Source organism: Solea senegalensis, linkage group LG9 (assembly GCF_019176455.1).
Source record: "Solea senegalensis isolate Sse05_10M linkage group LG9, IFAPA_SoseM_1, whole genome shotgun sequence".
Lineage (NCBI taxonomy): Eukaryota > Metazoa > Chordata > Actinopteri > Pleuronectiformes > Soleidae > Solea > Solea senegalensis.
The window spans coordinates 2,537,911-2,561,172 of NC_058029.1; the positions used below are offsets into that span (position 1 = coordinate 2,537,911).

A 23,262-nucleotide genomic window follows, 5' to 3' on the forward strand; every position below is an offset into this window, starting at 1 on the left:
TCAGTTCCCATCAGCTGATCCCGCGTCAAGCTGTTGAAGCAGAGGCACGGCAACACGGCACACTTCCTGTTTTCAAAATAAAAGCTTCATTGTTTAAATTAATTAAAAGTATATGTATTTATTTGTGAATATTTAGTATGATTACTATATTTATAGGGCCACACGGTGGTGTAGTGGTTAGCACTCTCGCCTTGCAGCGAGAAGACCCGGGTTCGAGCCCCGGTTGGAACAAGGGCCTTTCTGCATGGAGTTTGCATGGGTTCTCTGGCTTCCTCCCACAGTCCAGAAACATGCAATGTGGAGATTAGGTAAATTGGACACTCTAAATTGACCGTGAGTGTGAGAGTGAATGGTTGTTTGTCTCTAGTTGTGTGTGGCCCTGCGATGGACTGGCGAACTGTCCAGGGTGTATCCCGCCTATCGCCCGATGTAGCTGAGATTGGCACAGCACCCCCCTCTGGTGGAGGATAAAGCGGTAGATGATGACTGAATATATTTATAATGTACTAATATTTTTTGGCTCATTTTTTTTAGATGATTTATCGTTTCTAATTTTATGTTTCTTTTCTTTCCTTGTTGTCGTATATTCTATGTGGATCTTATCTTTTATTTTATTTTTTTATGCTTTTCTTTAGGCTTATTTTCTTCTTTTCCTTTCTTTCCCCTTTTTGTGACTTTTATATTTTTCTAATTTTCTTTCCCTTTTCCTGCTTTTTTCCTCGCACTTTCTTTTCCCATCTTTTCTTTTTCTTCTTTATGGTGGTTTAATAGTTTCCCATGACGTTGCGTTACTGACACATTTTCATTCCATTCAGCTTTTTCTTATTTCTTTTATTTTCTTCCTCTTCTTTTATCTTTGTTTTTATGTAAACTGCAAGACATTTGTCAACATATAATTGACTCTACATTCATGTATTGAAACTCAGCTGTTAATATAACATTAAAGTGTTGTGTTTGACATAAAGCTTTTAATGCTTTTATTTTGAAGGCTGAGATGCTCGTGTTCCGGTCCTGTTGGGTGTAACTTGATGACGCTGCTGTTAAGAGGAGGAGCAGCTCCTGCAGGAATACTGGAACAGTTGGGTTTGTCCATGGCCGTTTCTCAATATCCATACTTGTGCGTACTTGTGCGTACTTGTGTACTCCCGTACTTATAAGTATATATACTCCCAGCTTACTTCTCAAGTATATACTTCCCAAGTAAGCAAGTACATACTTGCTAACTTGAGTAAACAAACACACTGAGATTATTTAATCCCACAAACCATTTAAAGTTCAGTAAATGATGTCAATGATTCTATTTTCTGTGGGAAAATCTGCTTACGTTTCTGGGATTAAAGGTGAAATTCGACACAAACAGAAAGTTTAAATCACTTTAAATCAGCCAGAAATCTTAAAGGGACAGTTCATGTGGTTCAGGGTTGCAGTTTTTCAACTTTTAAAGAAGAACAGAAGAATTCGATTATCAAATATTCAAATAACGACATAGACATAGACGACTCAGCAGTTCCCCAACCTCTTAAATGTGTGTTTTTTCATATAAAAGTGCTGATGGTGCGACACGTGAATTTGAACATCATGTGAAATCATAAACTGTGAACCTTTGTCTTTGGTGCAGTAAACAAACTCAAATAAAGTCTTTTTTACAGAACAGAAGTGAGTCTGTCACTGAAATATTCTACTCAAGTAAAAGTACCACTATTTTGATAATATTTATTAAGAACTCTTTTTACCCCACTGCCATCAGAATCCTCAACAGCTGAACGGGACTACAATAATCCTGTCACTGGTTACACTGTCATTCTGTTACATTTAAAACCTGTAAAGTGTTCACAGTACTTCCAAAAAACATAACCCCCGCCCCCAACTTATCATATCTTTCCCTTATCTTATAAACTCAAAATGATATTTGTGATATTCCATCGAGATATTGCATTCTATTTATTTATTTATTTTACGATATTTCACATTTCATCTCAAAATAAAAATGTTGGCTTTGATATGGAACGATGTTGAGTTCACAATAATAAAATAAAAACACATTTATGATGCAAAGTCAGTCTATAAACACCAAATAACATTCAAGCGAGCACGAGTTTGACACCTGACCTCGGAAATTCGGAGTTACAGAACGGAAGTGTCCTCACAGGTCCAGAAAGGCCAGCATGTGTGTGTGTGTGTGTGTGTCACAGTGACGGAATGGGAGCAGCGTCTGTTGTAGCCATGGCAACCAGGGACTCAGCTCCTGCTCACCTGTATCGACTGAAAACGCAATAAAACGAACGTATTTCAGCTTCAGTAACTTTTACGCCAATGTCGCGGCGTCTGCGGTGAAAAGCAACGACACAACTTTGTCCCGGAACACGGGAATTTAACCAGGAAACACGCGCGTGCTGCTCGTCTGCGAGGCTGGAGGAAAAGTAAGAGAGACGTCATTTTGTCCTTTATTTTTTATTTTTGTGTTAAATTCGCCTCAGAATCTTGGCCACATCAGGTGTTTTCTCTCTAAAATAAATGAAATATCAGCGTGTGACACGTACAAGGAAATTCAATGATAATGTAGGTAAATAAAGGCAGTTTAATGTATTCATTTTAAAACTGCTTTTATATACAGAAGCATTTACAAATACAATATATGGAGAAATTTGAAATAAAACAATACAAAGAATCTTCAGGTCAAATGTAAGTGTTAAAAATGAACAAATTAATACAAATAGAAAAACTGCAATATATGCTGGAAACTATTCAGTATTACTATTTTGTTAATGATGTTATAAGAATAGGTACATTATGTAAAATATCTAAAATAAATGTTCATTTGGACAAAAATGTTATCAGTCTAGATTTAATAAAATAAAATAAATTATTAGTAAAACCATTATCTGTACTTTATGTTAACCAGTTATTATTATTAGAGACAGATTAAAGCAGATTATAACAATATTACACAAAACTCTCTTTGAAGCACAATTCACTGCTGAAAGTTACAGATTTTCTTGCTTTTTTTGATGCTTTTTTGATGCTGTTTGTATCAAACAGCACCACCCAGTGGTTTACCTGCAGAGCTGCATCTGGATAGACTCAAACATGAGGGTCAAAGTGTTTTTAGTATAAGAATGTTCCGTGTGAGTGTTTTTGATGTAAACTGGCTGAGACTTTGACAACAATAATAATAAAAATACACTTTCTCCAGGTCAGATATCAATGTGTAATACAAAGTTAGTCAGTATTGTACGTGGGAGATTGATAACATTTTACTGTTTACTGTTGATTGTTGCTCTGTCCACAAAATACAAGGATTAATCATCACAATACTGAAAAAGAAAACTTCTACTCATTTTTTTTAACCTATTTACTGATTTAGTGTGAGTAAAACTTTGTCTTCTTCTCTTGTTGAAGTTGAACCACAGGTTACTCATGGAAACAAAGGGGAGCGAGGAAAATGTCCAACTCGGTCAAAAAAGCCAAACAGGGAGATAAGTCGCCACTGAAGTCCACGGGAACCCAGAGCAAGTAAGCCGAGTCGTCTCCTCTTAAAGATTGTCTATGTAAGACACAAAATGACCAGCAATACTTGTTACTGTAGAGGCCAGGTCTTAGGTTCCGGCTCTGGATGGCGTTGTGAAACCGCGCACGACAGTGGTTTCTTCTCTGCAGATGTTTCCGACAATGCGTCTGATATTAGCCATGGTTGATACTGAGAACTTCTGTCCTCCCATTACGTCCAAAATATGCCAATCCCACGGCGTGATAGATGCCAATTGTGTGGTGCAAAAATGCTGGGGTTGATGAGGTTGCTCCGAATGTCAGAGTTGGAAATCCGACTTCCAACAACTGGAACACACCATAAAGGCCCTGGTATACTCGCGTGTGAGGGTCCTGTAGTATCCCACTACACCATTGGTAATTTGTGCTATCCACGCACACTGTGCAATAACTAAGTACAGCTCCTTGTTTCTGTGTTCTGGAAACAACTCTCTACCATGTTTTCAATTGGGTCTTCAGGAGTTAGCTTGTGACGATACCTTCAAGGACTCATTTTGACTTGGGATTTCAGTAACCGTTTTAAACACAAATGTATCATTGTGCAGATTTGACATGTATCCCCTTTAAAGCACCACCATTTTAATGTTTCTTGTTTTTAATTCCAGGGCTTCTCATGATCTCAGGAGGCTTCAGTCCCTGCTCACCAAAACCAGCCCCAGACCAGAGGTGACCAGCGACAAGAGGCGCTTCGATAACGATACTGACGTAATAAAGAAGTATGTGCAATGTTTTTGTTTTTTTGCAGGAGGCAGCGCTGAGTCACAGCAGAGCTCGCAGATCACAAGGTCTGCAACATCAGAGAGACGCCATGAGACAACAGAGGGAGAGAGACAACAGCAGTGAAGCCTCTGAACTGGACAAATTCAGGTTCACCTCCCAACGGTTATTTATACTTATGTATGCTGTATGTTGAGAGAACACTCTGATTTTATGTTTACTAGATTTATGTTCAATAGAACAACATAATAGTACGCCACACGGCGGATATAGTGGCTAGCACTGTTGCCTCACAGCAAGAACCAGTTTCACCAGTTTGAATCTGGGAGTTCCCAGAAATCCTTTGTACTGAACCATGTAGAGTTTGCATGTATCCCAAGGTTCTCCATGTTCTCCGGCTTCCTCCACAGTCCATAAACATCCGATTAAGCTAATTGGACACACATTGACAGTGGGTGTGGATGTGGGATTAAATGATGATTTGTGCACCCCGCCTTTCGCCCTATGTCAGTTAATATGTAAAAAAAACAACCAATTAGCATGAGTCAGAATTTTACAACTCAAAAAAATCAGGTGGAAATCAGTCACGAGTTTTGCAATTTGGGGCAAGTCAACATTCATTATGAGCACGACTGTTGGTGTCATTTAAATAATCAGAAACCACTCTTTTGTACCCAACAACATTCATCTTCCAGCACGACATACAGAGAGCAGAGATGCTTCAGCAGTCACCCGCTGCATAAACACTTCTCCGACATCCTCGTGTCTTTGGTCAAGAACCGACTCTGCAGGTGAAGCGCCGTTCGTCTGTGTCGCCGTGAAACACAAGATGACGGTGACTGACTGGTTGTTATTTGTTCTGTAGCGACTGGATCTGCCAGGCTGCACCGGAATCAGTCCTTAGGGTTCTCATCTGCCTGAGATTATTGATCAGAGATCCTCAACATCAGGTATTAATCAATAGACTTTTAGCAAACTTGTGGTTATCTTTAAACTAGCATTTAGCTGATAGACAGACTTTTAGCTAACTTGTGGTTATCTTTAAACTAGTATTTAGCTGATAGACAGACTTTTAGCTAACTTGTGGTTATCTTTAAACTAGCATTTAGTTGATAGACAGACTTTTAGCGAACTTGTGGTTATCTTTAAGCGAGCATTTAGTTGATAGACAGACTTTTAGCTAACTTTAGTGGTTATCTTTAAAGCTTTAGCATTTGCTGATAGACAGACTTTTAGCTAACTTGTGGTTAGCTCTTTAAGCTAGGCTTATCTTTAAGCTAGTATTTAGCTGATAGACAGACTTTTAGCTAACCTGTGGTTATCTTTAAGCTCCCATTTAGCTGATAGACAGACTTTTAGCTAACAAAGATTTTATTTTGTTCACGTGGTAAAATAAGAATTATAAAAACACACATACTTTGTTATCCGACAAATCAGTCAATCAAATTAGTCTGTCAATTCAAAATTGCTTTATTCTCCCCCCCAGCTACAGAACAAGACACATCATAAGACAACAACCAAGGACATATAATTCATAGAATATTAAAGGAAAGGAAAATAATTGCACTTAAAATACTTTGAAATATTTACAGTAAAATACAAATGCAAGTAATCCTCAGTCGCCATCAAAGCTTAGAACGTGCACATAAATGAACAGTAATATGATCTGTAATGTAACCGTTTCCACTTTCAGAAAATCCTCCATCAGCTGCAGGGCATCACTTCACTCTCCAGGGTAAAGTCTCCATGTTTCCACGTCACAGGCTTACATTTGTGTGACGTCTTCACGTGTGCACACGTCTCATGTCGTCTTTGTTTCCTCCTGAAGTACATGGAGTCCGTCACCGCCGTGTATTTGTCCTGCGGTGACCAGGCGTTCGCTGCACAGACACTGGTCACGCTCACCTGTGAGTGATGTCACAGAAAACTTTAGCTGTGTGTTGACTTCATCGTCCTCATTGTCGCTTTCTCTACAGACATGTTCCAGAAGCTGTCGGCCGCCGAGGGTCAAAGGGCACGAGTCATCGAGAGTGGCGCTCACAAGGTGTGTGATGAGTCGTGATCATTTATTATTTATATTTTAGATTCTAATTTGTTCATATGATTATTTGATTGTTAAGACATTTTCATTTAGCCGAGCCACTGCACGTTTACGTCCGCAATTAAAAGGCTATACGTTGTTTTTTTGTACATATGTTGAATATTTTTTTAATATATATTTTAAACACTTAATTTATATATTTATATACTGTGCATACATATAGAGTATAGTTAGAATTTGTCTTTTCATACTTTTTTGTAGTATCATTTGTCAAAAGCGATTTTACTCAGTGTGAGATCAGTAAAGTCTAATTTAATCTAATCCACTCAATTATAATCCAATATAATCGATACTAATCTAATCCATACTAATCCTTATATTATCTAACCGAAACTAATCTAACCTAAAACAAACAAATCAAATTTATCAAAACTAAGATAATAAAAATTTACCTAATCTAATCCAATCTAAAATTATTGAAACTAGTCTAATCTAATAAAATTGTATCTAATCTCAACCAGTCTTCTAAACCAATATAATGTGATCCAATCTAATTGGATAACGAATTTGAAACCAATCTCGTCTAATCTAATCAAATTGAAATCAATTGAATCTCAACAAATAAAATCGGAAACTAATGTAATGTAATCTCATATTCCACTTCTAAATTTGCTCTCCTCATAACTCAGATTATAACTCAGTGTTGTGTCCATAGACTCTGGTGAAGCTTCTGTGCACAGATGACAGCAGTGTTCTGCTGGGAGCTCTGCTCTCTCTCACCACTCTGGCCCAGAGGTAAACACAGACACATCATTATCATCATTATTGTTTCACTGCATTCAAAACAGTTTAGATTTAATCTGGTGTGAAACATGTTCTTCTTCTGCAGCCCTGACTGTAAGGAGGAGATCGGGGAGCCACCGATCGTGGAGAGGCTACTTGTGATCCTGCAGGAATATGACATGCTGTCAAAGAGGTTACAACACTGTTTCTTTAAGTCTGTGCTTAGTGTAACTCTGTAAAACTATGATAGGAACAAAACTTGACTCGATAAATGAATAACAAAAAACTGTTCCAGATTCTGTAATCCCTCAGACTTTCAGGTAATTATCACGTACCACACTAGGGATTGTTATGGAGAACCAGTTGTAAATTTGAGCTGGTTCCTCGTTGGTCAGTACTGAAGTATCAATAAGTGCATGGACAAATCAAATCTGTTGCTATCAAAGTGGAAGCCAGCGGTGATATTTGATGGACTGGGTGCCTGGATCTTGACAGTAGTCACAAGTACTCTACTGCTATTGTTGTGTTTGTATTTTACTGAGCTAGTAATTCAGGTGATGCCAATTCCAGACTGTCTCCTAATAATTAAGACAGTGATGTTCTAATCTGGCCATCTAGGGGGAAAAACACGCAAAAGATTGGACTCACTTCGCTAAAATGAACAAATGCAGCAACGGCAACCTCATCAACCCTGGCATGAGAACCCAAGATGGCTGCCAGCCAGTGCTAATTTAAGTTATATTATGTTCACGCCAATCTCGAGTTTTTGCATCTATCGCGCCATGGGATTGGTGTATTTTGGACGTAAGCGAAGACAGAAGTTTTCACCGTCATCCATCGCTAATATCAGACGCATTGTCGGAATCGCCTGCAGAGAAGAAACCGCTGTTGTGTGCGGTTTCACGACACCATCCGGAGCTGGAAACAAATTGGTGAGTTGGTGATACTTGCACATGACGAGCAGACGCTCCGCAGCTGGTATCTGCTGAAGAAAGCTAGCATTTCTGCCACTGACAACGGCTCCAATGATGCTAGGCAGTTAGCATCACTTTTAAAAGGCCTAGATTTTAGCATCTGGGACGTTTCACTGGCAGAAATGGAATATAGTAGAAATCGCTTTAACATAAAATAAAGCAATGAAAACAAAGGAGGTAATGTGACCCTGACGAGAGAGGAGTGAGGGGTGAGTGGCAGAGTTGTTGCATTCTGCAGTTTCACCAGTTTAGATGTCACTATTCTGACGAACTGGTCCCGCAAGAACAAATTGACATGTCTGCACCGATGAATAGCATCGATAAGATGAATAAAGTATCGGTATCACTAAGCTGCACCATTATCCGTTCTATCAAAATACGTTACCCATCCTTACATCATGATAACTCCACCTGCAGGATAAGTGCGGAGTTGCTGAGGCTCCTGTCCCCGGTGCAGCAGGTGAGGGACCAGGTGAGGGAGCTGGAGGGCCTTCCTGTTCTGCTGAGCCTCCTGCACGGTCAGCACCTCAAGCTCCTGTGGAGCCTCACCTGGGTCCTGGTCCAGCTCTGTGAGGATCCAGCCACCAGGACGGAGATCCGGAGCTGGGGCGGGGTGCAGCAGCTGCTGCGGCTGCTCAACAGGTCGGTGACACGGTTGCTGTTCAAGTGAGACGACTGAAGCTTCCACGAAAGGTTTCAGAAGTGAATTCTAATGCTCAAAAAACTCGTTCAGCAACATGAAGCCAACCAGCACGTCCATGTGAGCCAGCCATCCATTCATCTTCTACCACTTTGTCCTCCACACGAGGTTAGCGGGGGGGCACTGGTGCCAATCCCGGCCGACATGTCGCCAGTTCCTCACACAAACAAACAACGATACACTCACACACCACGTGGGCCCCCTAAAGGTTATATTTGGGCTGAAAATATGAGTGCCGAGCAGATTTGTCCGTGGTTTTCCTGGTGGCCCCCATATGGGCTTCCCATGTGTGACCTTTTGTCACTGAAACCATATGGGACCTGCATAATTTGGCAATTTAAAGCCCATGCCCTGGTAGCCTGGAAAGGGTACTAAGTGGATAAATATGGGTGGGGCCACCATGGAAACCACCACAGACAAGCCCACTTGGGGCTACATGGACATTCCGGCTGGCGGAGCAGACATTTTCTATAATGGACGATCGCTTTTGTGAGAATCCAAAATCGTGATCACGTGTATTTTCCGCTGAAGAAGTCACTTCTGAAACTTTTCATCAGCGCTTCTTGGTCTTCCGCAACAATTGCTACACAGAGAAACCCAGAGAGAGTCAGGTGGAACTCACAGACATTTGTTTAAATTTAAAAGTATGGCGCTACAGCTTCAGCTGCAGTTTCTTTTAAATCTTACAGTGACAGACACTACGTCTGCGACCGTTCGTCGATCGAGATGCTCTCCAGCGCCAATGCAGCCGGCCGCATCCAGAGAGAGCACATCAGAGACGAGCTCAGCCCACAGGAGGAAGTGGACAACGCCGAGGCCCTTCAGTCAGGTCCGGCCAGTATAAGACACAAAAACATAGTGTTACAATACGAGGACTAAAAGTTTGTTGTGCTTTTGTAACGAGAACGAGAAGAGATATCAGGCAAGAGATACTTATCTGATACTTATTTTATACAACATCCATTGTTAGTCCCACAGTGTTCCGTTTACGTTCATTGCCGTGTTAAAACTATGAAGTCAAATCCCATTCAATCCCCCGTTTTCCAGCCTGTTGTACAGCGTTGACTGAGCTCAGTCTGGATGACACGTCCGCTCACCACATTGTGCAGGTAAAGGAAGAGTCTGTAATATGAACACAGTCCCAGCCTGTATATTAAAACTATGTAAAACGCTGATTCATTTTGTGCTTTACTTTCTAAGGAAAATGGGATCTTCATTATCGCAAAGTTGATTTTACCAAAAAGCTGTGAAGCAAAGGCCACGTCTTTGCAGGTATATATGTTATACGGCACAATTACACGTGTGAAATGACATTATAATGCAAATGAACATGTTTTTACTTACATAGAATCACGTCATTGCAAATCTGTTGACAGTGCTATGCATTCCGGACTCTTCGATTTCTCTTCAGTGTGGAAAGAAACAGGCATCTGTTTAAAAGGTGATGCTCCACGAAAGAAAGCAGTTATTTGGGGAGAAAATAGGTGATGTTGCACATAAATCCATTTAAAATGAGCTTCTGTTTATCGTTTACAGGCTCTTTCCCACAGATCTCTTTGAGATGTTCATCGACGTTGGCCATTATGTGCGGGACCTCACTGCCTACGAAGGACTGCAAACCAAAGTGTCACTCTACACTGTAAGAAAACAGCCACTACATTGGTTCCTCTGTTTGTCAAGGTGGTTTTGGAGCCACAAGATAAATACAAGATGGTCCAGACAGCCTTCAAACAGCCTAAAAGGGCACATGTCACCCCTGTGTTCATTAAGCTCGACTGGCTACCCTTAGCTGCCCGTATCAAATTCAAATCCCTGATGCTACAAAGTGCAAGGTCTGCTCCCGCCTACTTAAATGCTCTCCTAAAGGCTTGCGTTACCCCTCGACTACACAATCCAGACTCTTTTCATGTGTAGTTCCACGCTCGTGGAAGGACCTACCGAGCACTACGCACTAAGAGCAATATGCTCTTATTATAGAACAGTGGCAAACAGGTGGCCTGTGGGCCAAAACTGGCCCACCAGCTTTAATATCTGGCCTTGTAGACGAATTAAATAAACGTTTTTGTCTTTCGGGTGCTCCGTCTCTAAGGGACACAGCGGATGACCCGCACATTTGAATTGGCAGAGATGTTTATACTTCCTGACGCTTGGGACTGCTACAGGAACTGCACTGGATGTCAATTTAGAGTGTCCAATTAACGATGAGCAATGGGGATTGGAGACTTTGCTCAGCGGTACCCGAGCCCTTGACCTGGCAACCTTTTGGTCACAAGCCAAGTTCTCGTTCCACGTGCTAAGTACGTAGGTACTAAGGTGGATTGATTATCTTGGTGTTTGTTTTCAGGAAGAGGAACTGGACAGTCTGAGAGAGAGCATCGAGGCTGTAGACCAGAACCGACCTCCACTCAGAGTCATCAACGGTTACTCTGTACTGGACCATCTGGGCACCGGGGCTTTCGGAAGTGTCTTCAAGGTGCATTATTTTTGACTTGAAATGACATTAATTCATTCATGCAGATCAAACATAAAGGCATATTTTTACTCAGGTCAGAAAACAGAGTGGTCAGAACCTGCTGGCCCTGAAGGAGGTGAACCTGCACAACCCGGCCTTCGGCAAAGACAAGAAGTCCAGAGACAATAATGTGGAGAAGATCATCTCTGAGCTGACGATCATCAAAGAACAGGCAAAGAATTTTTTATAAGGGACTGACACTCTAATATGAAAAGATATTGTATTTCACTCACTCAAAAATCTATACATTTTTTTTTCCGAATTAACAAAATAATTTTCTCTCTTTTTCTCCAATTTTTTTCTGATCCATTTCTATTAACCAGTTTTTTCTCTATGTTCTTCCTCCCTATAGATGAATCACCCAAACGTTGTTAAATATTACAAGACATTTGTGGAAGGTGAGGATTACTACTTTTACTTAGTTGCAGGGTTGCCAGGTCTGTGTGACAGAACCAGCCCAAAGTCAGCACCTAAAAATAAAAAAGCCCAACATAAGAACACCGGACCATCGCCAAATGTCTCCAAACATGTCTTTGGCATGTATCCACTGAACTGGTGGATGAAAACAATTAAATCCAGCAACACTTTAAAAAACAGCCCTGCAGACCTGGCAACCCACCTTGTCCCTCAAACTTTAAATTATCAACGAATAATAAGCAACGATGTCGCTTTAAGGTGACAGGCTGTACGTTGTGATGGAGCTGATCGAGGGAGTTCCACTGGCCGAACACTTCAACTCTCTGAAGGAGAAACAGCAGCGACTCACTGAAGACAGAATTTGGAACATATTCATACAGGTAACCACCAACAATGTTAACCACTTCACCACCGTGTGGCCCATGGATTTTCTTTTTTTCAACAACCCACAAAAATACTACAATATGTAATATACGCATTAAAAACACGAGTCACCCGTGAGACATGAGACCCGGCCAGAAAACATCAGCACATGAAAAACTAGTCAAGGGAATAGCACCACCTGCTGGCAGGGTGGCAGCCTACACAGTGAATAATATTACTGATTTCCCTCCAAATACCACCAGAAGAAGCTCACGTACCAATGTACCTTTTGTAAAAAGAAATGTCGCCCACCCTTGGGGGGGCCCAGAGCTTCTCTGCTAACAGCAAAGTGTTTAACACTCCCTCAGATGTGCCTGGCTCTGCGGTACCTGCACAAGGAGAAGAGAATCGTCCACCGTGACCTCACACCCAACAACATCATGCTGGGGGAGAAGGACAAAGTCACCATCAGTGAGTGTGTGCGTCTCATGATTGTCACATCATGTCATGCCTTGTGACTTTTTTACGAGCTTTTTCTTTCTTTGCCCTCTGCGTGAAGCCGACTTCGGTCTGGCCAAGCAGAAGCAGGAGAGCAGCAAGCTGACGTCAGTGGTCGGCACCATCCTTTACTCCTGGTGAGGAACAATCAAGGGCAACGTGAGCCTTGATTTCTGCATGTTCAGGGTTAAAGTGACAAAAACAACACTGACACCGACACAGAACTACACAGCACGTGGTCTGCAGTTAGACCTGCACTGTTCGGACTTCATGAAGGCCTGGGATCTTTTGTTTTTGGCCCGCCCACTTAAAATCAAACTGTGATTGGTCAATTTGCCCATCACTCTCTGAATTAGCCTTCCCTGGGATTTGCAAAGTCCTAAGCAATTAATGAGCCAGCTAACCGGGTCTAACAGAGACGGACGATTCTGATTGGATAACATGTTTCAGGACAGTAACCCTTTCATTGCTGATGGGCACTTGACAGTAAACTTAACTTTAGAGCATAGATGAGAGAAAATGTATTAAATGTTTTGTATTAAATTAAATGACATAGATGTTTTAAATATAAATACATATACAGTATATATAATTTAAAACTCATATTTTTTGGTCCAGAATTATTTTTTGGGGTAGAAGGCCCTGAAGGTTAAAAATCACTACACACTTGACTGAAAACTTGGTTGTAGCAGATCGTCTGTGAGAAAAACTAGACAAAGTAGTAAGACTAAATTAAACTAGACTCACATCAGTAATGCATCCAACATATATTCAGTTCCTCCCTCAGGACTCAAGAGAAACAACATAAACACCAAAAAACCCACTTATTAACTCACAGGAGCATGGTCTTTGTTCCAGAGATTGTTTGGAGGGAAAAGGAGGGGTCAAAGTTCGTCAGGGCTGGCTTTTATAACTTAGGGGGTGTGGCTATCTGATGGTGCAGGTAGTGGGTGGAGTCATGTGTTGGAAAAAAAACAACATTAAAACTAATGAAAACAAACCTTTGTTTATATTTAAACGTAACGTACTGCAGCTTTAAAGCTTCTTACTCTTGGTCTACAAAGTGCTAAATGGTCTCAGACCAAAATACAACCCACATTTACTGAGATCATCAGGAACAGGTTTACTGAGTTCCTCAGACACAGAACCAAACAAAGTGCGTTTCTCTGTGTATGAACACAACTGTACAAATAAACGTGTGCTGTGTGTCAGTCCTGAGGTGGTGAAGAACGAGCCGTACGGAGAGAAGGCCGACGTGTGGGCTTTAGGCTGCGTCCTCTACCAGATGGTCATGTTACAGCCGCCGTTCTACAGCAGCAACATGCTGTCACTGGCCAGCAAGGCAACACACACACACACACACACACACACACACACACACTTATATTTAATGATTTACTCAATAATCCTGTTCTGTCGTCAGTTTATTGATCGTCTTCTTCTGCGTTGCCAGATCGTCGAGGCCGTTTATGAACCGATTGAAGGAGGAGTTTATTCAGAGAGAGTGACTGATATGATCAGATGGTGAGACTTTTATTTTGAAATATTGGATATAATTTATGGTGATGATGATTTGGAGAACTTCGTACTGTGATTAAAAACTTCTTATTGGGATTACGAACTTCATACTATCGTTAAGAACTTCGTACTGTGATAAAAAATTTCGTACTGTGACTACAAACTTCGTACTGTGATTACGAACTTCGTAGTGTTAAGAACTTTGTACTGATTAAAAACTTTGTATTGTGATTACGAACTTCGTACTATCGTTAAGAACTTAGTACTGTGATTAAAAACTTCTTATTGTGACTACAAACTTCGTACTGTGATTACGAACTTTGTAGTGTCGTTAAGAACTTTGTACTGACTAAAAACTTCATATTGTGATTACGAACTTCGTACTACCGTTAAGAACTTTGTGCTGCGATTAAGAACTTCAAACTTCATTATGACTGTGACTCACCATGACTCTGACGACCTGTCAGGTGTTTGAGTCCAGACGCAGACCAGAGGCCGGACGTCGTGGCCGTCAGCGCCAGGATCTGTGACCTGATGATGAGGCAGATGGACGGTCTCTGCATTTCCCAGAATGCACTGGAAAGGAGAGCCGAGAGAGACAGGAAACGGGCGCAGAAGTACTTCCTGGCGCGCGGGAGGAACTGCTGCGACTCGCACCTGTCGCAACAGGTAACGAGAAAAAACAAAATATCCTCAGAGACATTTAAAGGATGTTTTGTGTGAATACTTTCTTTACATCCAGGAAACGTCCTTCACCACAGAAGAATATCCGATTCCACAATCCTCCGCGGCGTGCAGATTAAACCGTGGCGAGCAAATCACCTGTGCAGGTGAATGTTTAAGCTCACACTGCCGAGGTTTTTAGACAAACTGCATCATATGACTTGTTGTACCGTGTGTGTGTGTTTAGAAGGCGCCTCGGACGATGACCCCGAACCTCCTGAAACTAAGAACAACACCGCAGCCTGTGTAGGAAAAGACAGTGGTAAGTTCTATGTTCACTGAGACAATATTTGTTCTTTTAGATTCAATAATGCAATGTTTGTTTTTTTTGTGTGTTGTTGTTTTCACCTGAAAGGACTGAAGTCCAGTCTCTGTGTTACACCTGATCAAGTTCTATCAAGGTAAGCGAGGAAGTTCTGATGTTCTGCCTCCTGGAACGTCAACTCTATTTCTTTTAAATGTGAAAATAATTAAAAATGTTCTGTTAGAGAAGAGACTGTGATCAGTAATTCCTCAGGAAAACGTTGGAGAAACTGCATTTAGCTGCTAAAAGTGAAGAAGACTGCTTTATCTTTGCCTTTTTTTTGGACCGGAAACTGAAGTTTGTAAACCGCTCACTCTGCCACACCAAAGGCCATATAGAAAACATAGCATTTTTAGCTCACAGAGACACAGGAGCTGCTGCTCTACTGCTGCCTCGTGTGGTCACTTTGTGTCACATAACAACAGATTTGAACAGTGGATCAACGGCTCTTGTGCGCTGTGATGCAAAATCGTTGGTTTTCTCAATGGACTTTGGCGCTGGAGAGCGAGAGGTTTACCAAGTTGTTTAACAGAGAGATGAAGACCGACCGACCCACAGTATTATTATTTCTGACTTCTCTCAGTGGCGATGACGCTGCAGCGCGGACGAAACAAAGACCAGGTAACTTTTCAACTCGACGCAAAAGCCTTTAAATGTCTTGACGATGAGTACAAATACGACACGTGGAGTTGGACTTTGTGAAACGTTTGAAAACTTCTCTCAGCGTCAGCGGGGATCTGCGTCTCGCAGAAGAAGCTGCGACAGATTGACGATCCGAGCCAGAGGCTCCTCGTGCAGCTGCACAAAGTCGTCTACATCTCTCAGGTACAGTCGTGACACAACGTCCACGTTAGACTTTACACCAGAGAGAAAGTCCTCGTGACTGTGTGGTCTCATCATCATCATCCTCCATCATCCCCAGCTTCCACCAGCTCCACACCACAACGTCAAACGGCGGCTCATCGAAAGGTTCAAAAAGTCCCTGTTCCAGTGCGGCAGCGACCCCTACAGCCTGAAGGTGGAGCTCAGCAAGGTTTGTACCGACAACTTGTGACCGATTCACCGAGTGCAAACGAGACGACTGACTCGCGATGACTGACTCGTGTTCGCAGCTGCTCCACTCGTCTCCAGAGCTGATGGAATTGGGCTCGACCAGTCCAGAGTGGTGGCCTCTGGTCCACCGCGTCCCAGGAGAGTCCGTCGCCGCTGAGATCGCAGGTCGACCACAATGACCTCAAATATTCGTGTTCACACACACTTTTAAATCTCATCTTGTTCTGTTTCGCCGACAGATGACGGGAATCTCAAAGAGGGAATCACGTACCAGCAGATGCAGGTCAGTTTTTTTTATTGAATTTGTACGTTTAATGCAGTGTTAGTCAACAACAAGGCTCCATACACATTTTTACAAACCAGGGGCAATTATTTCCCATAATCCAGGAAGCCCAAGCCTCTGGTGCTACTATCCCCATATCCTGATATTTTACTGGGCCCCTAAAACCAAATAACACTAGTTATGTGATGTGATATATCTTTAAAGGGCCCCTCAATCATTCACCCACGACAGATGAAAGGGGCCCATGGCAGAATAGAACATATTTTTAGCCAATTTTTCTTTATTCTTTCCACCTGATGAAATATTTAATAGTAATAGTTTAAAGATAAACGACAAATAATACAAAACAATTGCTTAACTTCAGTAACCTGTGAGACACACTGCACTCCAGTGAAATTATACAAAGTGTTTTCAATGAAATCCATGGAGAAAGTAAATGATTACATGAAATGCAGTAAATCAGCCAATGCTGATTATTAAGAAATGGCAAAGATTATAACTAATTCATTGTTCTACCTCTAATACAACTAAAATAAATTGATGATGTTTCTCCAAAGGGAATCATAGAAGAGCAGCTGGAAGAGAACAGCTACTATGAGGCGACAAACAGAAGGTGACCTCAGATTCATTTACATTTACACACATATATATGCATATATATATTATGTATATATGTACTATAAATAAAAAAAAAACTTCCATACATGTGTCTATAAATTGTAGGTTTTTAGAAATGAAGTGAGAGGATGTTTTTGAATTTTTGTTCTTCTCAAAAGGTAAGTGACATGAAATAAGTGCGACTCAGTGGGATATAATGTCTCAGGTGTTCACAGAAAACACAATAATGTATACGCACCGAAAATAAAAATAAAACGAAAGAGATATTTATAATAACGTTTGCATTTTGCTGTTTTTTCTTAGAGTTGCAGAGCAGAGGAACGACCGTCGACCGTACACGTCCTCATGAGTCACAGAAGCCTCTGCTATGTTACTCTTTCATTTCATTCCATCACTCTGATGTATTATTATTAATGCTATTATTATTATTCTAATAATAATAAATAATAATATGGTTGCAATAAAAAAATTACATATCATACAATTACTTATTTTAATAGCACCATGTTTTAATTGCTAGCTAACTATTAAAGGTATAGGCAGCTACCTTAGATATATAGATAATTACTAGCTAGATAGAAAGAGCTAGTTAGACAGCTGATAACTATATAGATATTTCATGTCATTATTATGTATTGCTATTATTAAGATGCAATTAAAAATATACAGATCATTTATTATTATTTTAAAACTATTATATATTGTATTTAAATAGCCAGCTAGCTACACAGATGGATATGATCCTCGCTACGGGGGTATCTAAATCTAAAATAATAGTTTATATCATTCTTATGTATTATATATTACTATGATCGCAAATGAAAATATACATGTTTTTTTTCCTTTTTATTTAAAATTGAAAAGCTTTATTATTGTTTAAATTCTCCACCTCTTAAATAATCTTAAATATTAATGTTTGTGCAGATTAATCACTGAATAGGTTGTTTTTCCAGGGCTCAGTGTTGTTGTTTTTTTGTTTTTTTAAAAAAGCTTTGTTTGTTGTGCACTTTGAAGCAAAGGGAAATTGTCAGTATGAGCTGTACATAGAAAAGCAAACGATTTATGAAATGATATACGTTAAATAAATCTCTGTTCATGCAGAGACATGTTTGCAACTCATTCATATTTAGTGTGGCTGCACGCTGAGGAAAAGAAACTGGAATCATGAAATTTAAAAGAAAAAAAAAAAGAAGATAAAATGTTGCCTAATAATCAACGACGTGGACGACAACTCCTACTTTGATGAAGCAGCGTGGAATCATGGGAGTCAGTGGTGGCGAGGAGAACTTCAGCAGCCAACAGCAATACGATAGTTGTTGTGATCTGTGAGTTAATAATAACACAGAATAAAAACAAACAAACAAACAAAAGACGAGTAATACTAAACCTCTCCTGACGTGGAAGTTGCAGCAGAGTCGCAGGAGAAAACTCACAGGTGTTAACGGTCAAATGAAAGATGGCCGTGATGAGTGACACCTGCTGCTAAAACCTGACAAAATGGCCGCCATTCAAACTGAGTTTCCTCATACGCAGGAATCAAGATTCAGTGGACTGAGTTTTTCATCAGTGCAGTGCTGCGACACACCAACAGGGGGCAGTGGGGGCCTTCCCTTCAGGCGGAGAGGCGGGACGACCTGGAACGACCTCCTCAAAGCTTCCATGACTAGCATTAAAATGCATAACCATCAGATGGCTAAAGCCAGATCCTCCTACTTACAATGTATGGATCCAGAAAATATGGGACATTTACCAGATGGAGCAAATCACATATTCATTAAGACTTCAAAAACCTATTTTTATTAAACGATGGAAACCTGTCATAGCTCACATCACAGCTAACATTACACATCACCATCACATTATGTAATTTGATACCTAGAGTGGATTTTTTCTCTTTCATTTATGTATTTATTATTTTATTTATAAATTCCTTTAAATTATTATTAACAATATGGCCATTCTTTGTATTGTATTTTATTCCATAATTTATCTTCCCTTTTTTTTTTTTCTTTCTCTCACTTTGGATTTATGTAATTGATTTTATGTCTTATTTGATGTTTTGTTGCGCTGCTTTAAAAGATGTACATAAAGGGAATGAATATGTTGTGCTGTCAAAATAAATAAAAATTAAGTTCAAAAAAAAAAAAAAAAAACTTCCATGATTCGACAGCGGGGGGTGCTGTCGCCAATAACGGCGGCATCCTGCAGCGTCAGAGGAAACATGAGCGCAAATAACCAGAAAACAAGACTTTAACGGACAAAACACAAGACAACGGGATTCAAATGTGACCTGTTTAGTTCTGTCGCACATGAAGAACGACCACAGATTGAATATGTACATATGAACAATGTTTTTGAGGCACAGTGAGTGTGTGTGCTCTTTAACGAAATGTACATTATTTATCTTGTTACGTTATAGAATTATTCCCACAGCCTTTCGTGTCATTTTGTTCAATGAAAAACATGTTTTCATAGAAAACATTTACACAGTAATCACTGAAGTAAGTTAAAACTATCAACAGTACATGTTTATTCATTCTAGATGTACATTCTGGGATTAAAAGTCATGTGTGTGTGTGTGTGTGTGTGAGAGAGAGTTTATTGTATTTATCTGCAGAAATCTGAGCTGACACAAACTGAGCTTAACAGATTTTATGTTGTTTAGGATTAAGAAATCCACATTGTATGTAAAAACTATAAATAATCCACAGGTTTTTCTATCCCTGCTAGACTAATGCTAACGATAATGTGACTTATTGAGGTAAAGTGAGTATCACCAAGTATGAAAGCAACAAAATCTAACTTTTTCTTTTTTGTTATAAGAAATAATTCAGATGAATGTGATACACATTTTTACAACACGCCTCAAAAAAACAATGAAATATTCCTTTCAACTGCTGAGAATTCATGACAGTAGCCCGACTGTAAGTTAAAAGACTCAGAAATAATCAAAAATCAGCATTCAGCTCTGATAGTTTCATGGGAAACTTTAAAAATATTGCAATAAAATGCAGTTGGAGTTTGGTTTATTGTGACAGAACGTCTGGTTCAAGGCTCTGGATCACAATCTGAATTCAACACAACTCATTTCCACTTGTGGCTGCAGAGGGCGCTGCTGCGCAACAAAAACAACTAAACACATACTGTTTCATTAAAAGAATTCTTACTGCATCGTTGTCTCTGAGCACAGACTGTGGGTGTGTGTGTGTGTGTGTGTGTGTGCACATACATGCATACATGAGTAGATCTTCAGCGCCTCCAGCAGCACCTCCCCCTTCCTCCAGGTCCTGTCGGTCTGTTTGGACACGGTATAAAAAGGACCACTATGTTTGTTTAAGTATATCACTGTTTAAAAATAAAAAAATGTTTCTACAGAAGCCCAAATGGACAAAGCAGCCCAACGTGAAAACCTGGTCCGTCAGTGGTCCGAATCCAGCGTTGTGGATCTGCGTGCGGGTCAGGGTCAACCCATCGGAGAAGGTCACGGTGTCCTGGTCTGGGGCGTAGTGAGTAGAAATCCTCAGGAGCTGGAAGACGAAACAGAAGCAGGAAACAAATGAGGCAAAAACAAAACAAAACAACGTTTATCGTCTCACTGAGAGTGATCATATCTACCCCCCACTGCTGCTATCAGAGAGTAAATTATCAGGCTGTGGCATCGTTTCCGTGGCGACGACAGATTTGACAGATCTGACGCCTGAAAATGCCGGTGAATAAAACATGCGGCACATTCTGCCTGAGGGCCTTTCTCTGTCTGTCACTCACTTTGTCTTTTGGCATGGATGTGTGTGTGTGTGTGTGTGTGTGTGACTCACCTTGTCAGGACCAGGAACCTCATTTTTGAGGATATCCTGGAGTTTAGAATCCGTGGGCTTCAGGACAGACTTACCAGGATGATCTGGTCAGCGATGGTCAGACCGGTGAAACCCCGGCACTCGCTTGGCGAACTCCACCACCGTGATGATGCACTTGGTGGTGAGCTCACTGAATTTAGAGTTCGGCTTTTACACTTTTTGGTTCCGAGAGCGTTCTGGGAACATTACCTTCTAGTTGCGTGAACGTTCCCTGAAAGTTTTCCCCAGGTAGTCCTCTGGTTGTCATGGAACGTTCTCCTGACGTGTTAGAACATTTCCCTAACCTTCAGTCAACCTTTGTGAGAACGTTCTCAACAGCAAACCTTTCATGGCGCTGGTTCAAACCTTCTCAGAGCTTGATCTCTTAGTTGTAAACACTGGGGACGTGATGTGGAGACCGCGGTGCAACGACAGGAGAACATTTCAGTTTTTGGTTCAAATGAAACTCAGGAGAAACACGGTCTAACTTGCTTTTGTCTGGCTGGGTGTAGTGTTGTAGTAGTCGAGATCGGTCTTGGTCTCGAGACCACTTTTTGAAGGTCTCGGCCTCGGACAAAGCGGACTCGGTCAAGACCACAACTGTGGGGATATCGATTTTTGGATGAACTTGTTAATATCACCCGAAATGTCACCCCTCCCGCCCCCTTTCACACGCCCCCCCACAAAAGTGCATGTGAGTGACAGGAGAAGAGGCCGTGAGAAGATGTCAGCCGACTCATGTATAATAAGATGTGGTTACCTGAACCACAAAGACTTCCTGTGCATAAATACCTCCAAAAGAAAACACAGTGCAACGTGTAAATTATGCAACGCGACGCTAACGGAGACGGCTGGGACCACGTCCAACTTTTACTGCCTTGGTCTTGTCTCGATACAATGTGGTTTTGGTCTCGGTTTAGGTGGTCTTGACTACAACACTAGCTGGGTGGCAGACTCAGGTCAGGATCAGGATCATCGGCATCACTGACTCGTTCATTTGGTTGTGAAGTGGCGGCAGAAGCCACTCACGCAGGTCAGCTGAACAGCGTTAATCTTGTTCCTTAGATCCAGCTGTGTTTGTGTTTGTGTTTGTGTTTGTGTTAATGTTTGTGTTTGTGTTTGTGTTAATGTGGCAGAAACTGTGACAGCTGCAGAGAATGAACACGCTCCAAATATAATGCAGATATCCTGCAAAGTTTCTGGGAAATTCAGAGACGTGTTTATATCCTGGATCTCTGTACAGGGGTGTTACTGATAATCCACTGAGCTCTGCTGCTGCTCGCCAAACCACAGTGACGTTAACAACACGTGTGTGTGTGTGTGTGTGTGTGTGGAACAGACACACCCTGACACGTGATAATGGATTACTCTTTTCATGAAGGGACCTGCACCTGTTTTTAGGTTTTGTCTCTGATATTGAGACTTGATGAACACGGCGTCGTAGATGACTTTGCACAATTATTTATAGATTTCACTACACACAAAAATGATCTCTTGTGACTCCACAATCTCATACATTTCTGTTCATATAGAACAAATCAGGTCTTAAAAAGTATCATATATATATATATACATATATATACATATATATATATATATATATATACATATATAATTATATTAATTATATTTATATATATTATGTTATATATAACATAATATATATAAATATAATTAATATAATAATTCTTGTAGGCCGCCCACTCATAACCTTTTATATGTGTGTGTATATATATATGTACATACATATATGTATATATTTATACACACACACATATATATACAAATATATATACACACACATATGTATAAATATTTATACACACATATATACATGTAATATGTTTATATAAAATGCTTAACAAAAACCTATTGATATTTTAGAATTCTGTCAAGAACTAAAAATAACAAACTGAATTCACTTTTTTTTTAGATGCAAATGTGAGCCAGAAATTAAGACTCTTTTTTTTTCCAAGTAAACAACAATTTCGCATCTTAATGAAGAAAATAATCATGTGCAACTGCAGCAACAACTCATTTATTCCATAAATATACATTTTCTATGTTTTTTTATCCATGCATGTGTTTGTTTTTAACATGTTGTGAGTGTGAACGTCACATTGACGCATTTTGAAAAGCCACCTGCAATGTCACTGTATCCCACGAGTAAAGCTTCCATAATCCAGTTTGTCTATAGGAAGGTAATTCAGCAACTAACTGTGGATTTAAGTTTGTTTTTAGGTTTGAATGGAGGAGCAGCTCTGTTAGTCTCTTCTTCTTTAAAAGGACTTTAAATAGATAAAGAAAAAAAGCTCCATTATGAAACATATATTACAATATTTGAATACTGTGTACAGTAGAAAAGATCTCTCTCTGTCT

At 40.4% G+C, this 23,262-nt stretch overlaps 1 protein-coding gene across 4 annotated transcripts; it reads left to right on the forward strand.

Annotated features, from left to right (window-relative positions):
- Positions 1-2,229: 2,229 nt before the first annotated feature.
- On the forward strand, positions 2,230-17,475 carry nek10 (NIMA-related kinase 10). 4 transcript variants are annotated; one of them, XM_044033884.1, is made up of 36 exons: positions 2,230-2,420; positions 3,400-3,513; positions 4,152-4,212; positions 4,292-4,413; positions 4,959-5,054; positions 5,129-5,213; positions 5,957-5,998; positions 6,092-6,170; positions 6,240-6,307; positions 7,020-7,099; positions 7,194-7,280; positions 8,479-8,703; positions 9,451-9,590; positions 9,809-9,870; positions 9,962-10,033; positions 10,138-10,202; positions 10,298-10,400; positions 11,106-11,234; positions 11,308-11,445; positions 11,626-11,671; positions 11,949-12,070; positions 12,422-12,524; positions 12,613-12,688; positions 13,764-13,893; positions 14,005-14,075; positions 14,537-14,738; positions 14,812-14,899; positions 14,980-15,054; positions 15,148-15,193; positions 15,680-15,717; positions 15,821-15,921; positions 16,019-16,129; positions 16,209-16,314; positions 16,389-16,432; positions 16,990-17,045; positions 17,354-17,475. In XM_044033884.1, exons 2-36 carry the CDS (start codon positions 3,443-3,445, stop codon positions 17,397-17,399), a joined length of 3,186 nt encoding a protein of 1,061 aa, XP_043889819.1. In that variant the 5' UTR covers positions 2,230-2,420; positions 3,400-3,442; the 3' UTR covers positions 17,400-17,475. The 4 variants fall into 4 exon arrangements, with proteins under 4 accessions (XP_043889819.1, XP_043889820.1, XP_043889821.1 ...); XM_044033885.1 differs by having other exon boundaries at positions 14,983-15,054; XM_044033886.1 differs by having other exon boundaries at positions 11,320-11,445.
- The last annotated feature ends 5,787 nt before the right edge of the window (positions 17,476-23,262 follow it).

Coding starts and splice junctions, on each gene's coding strand:
- nek10 (XM_044033884.1), top strand. CDS start 3,443: ATGTCCAACTCGGTCAAAAAAGCCAAACAGGGAGATAAGTCGCCACTG. Junction 15,718..15,820: donor GCGGACGAAACAAAGACCAG/GTAACTTTTCAA, acceptor AACTTCTCTCAG/CGTCAGCGGGGATCTGCGTC. Junction 15,922..16,018: donor AAGTCGTCTACATCTCTCAG/GTACAGTCGTGA, acceptor CATCATCCCCAG/CTTCCACCAGCTCCACACCA.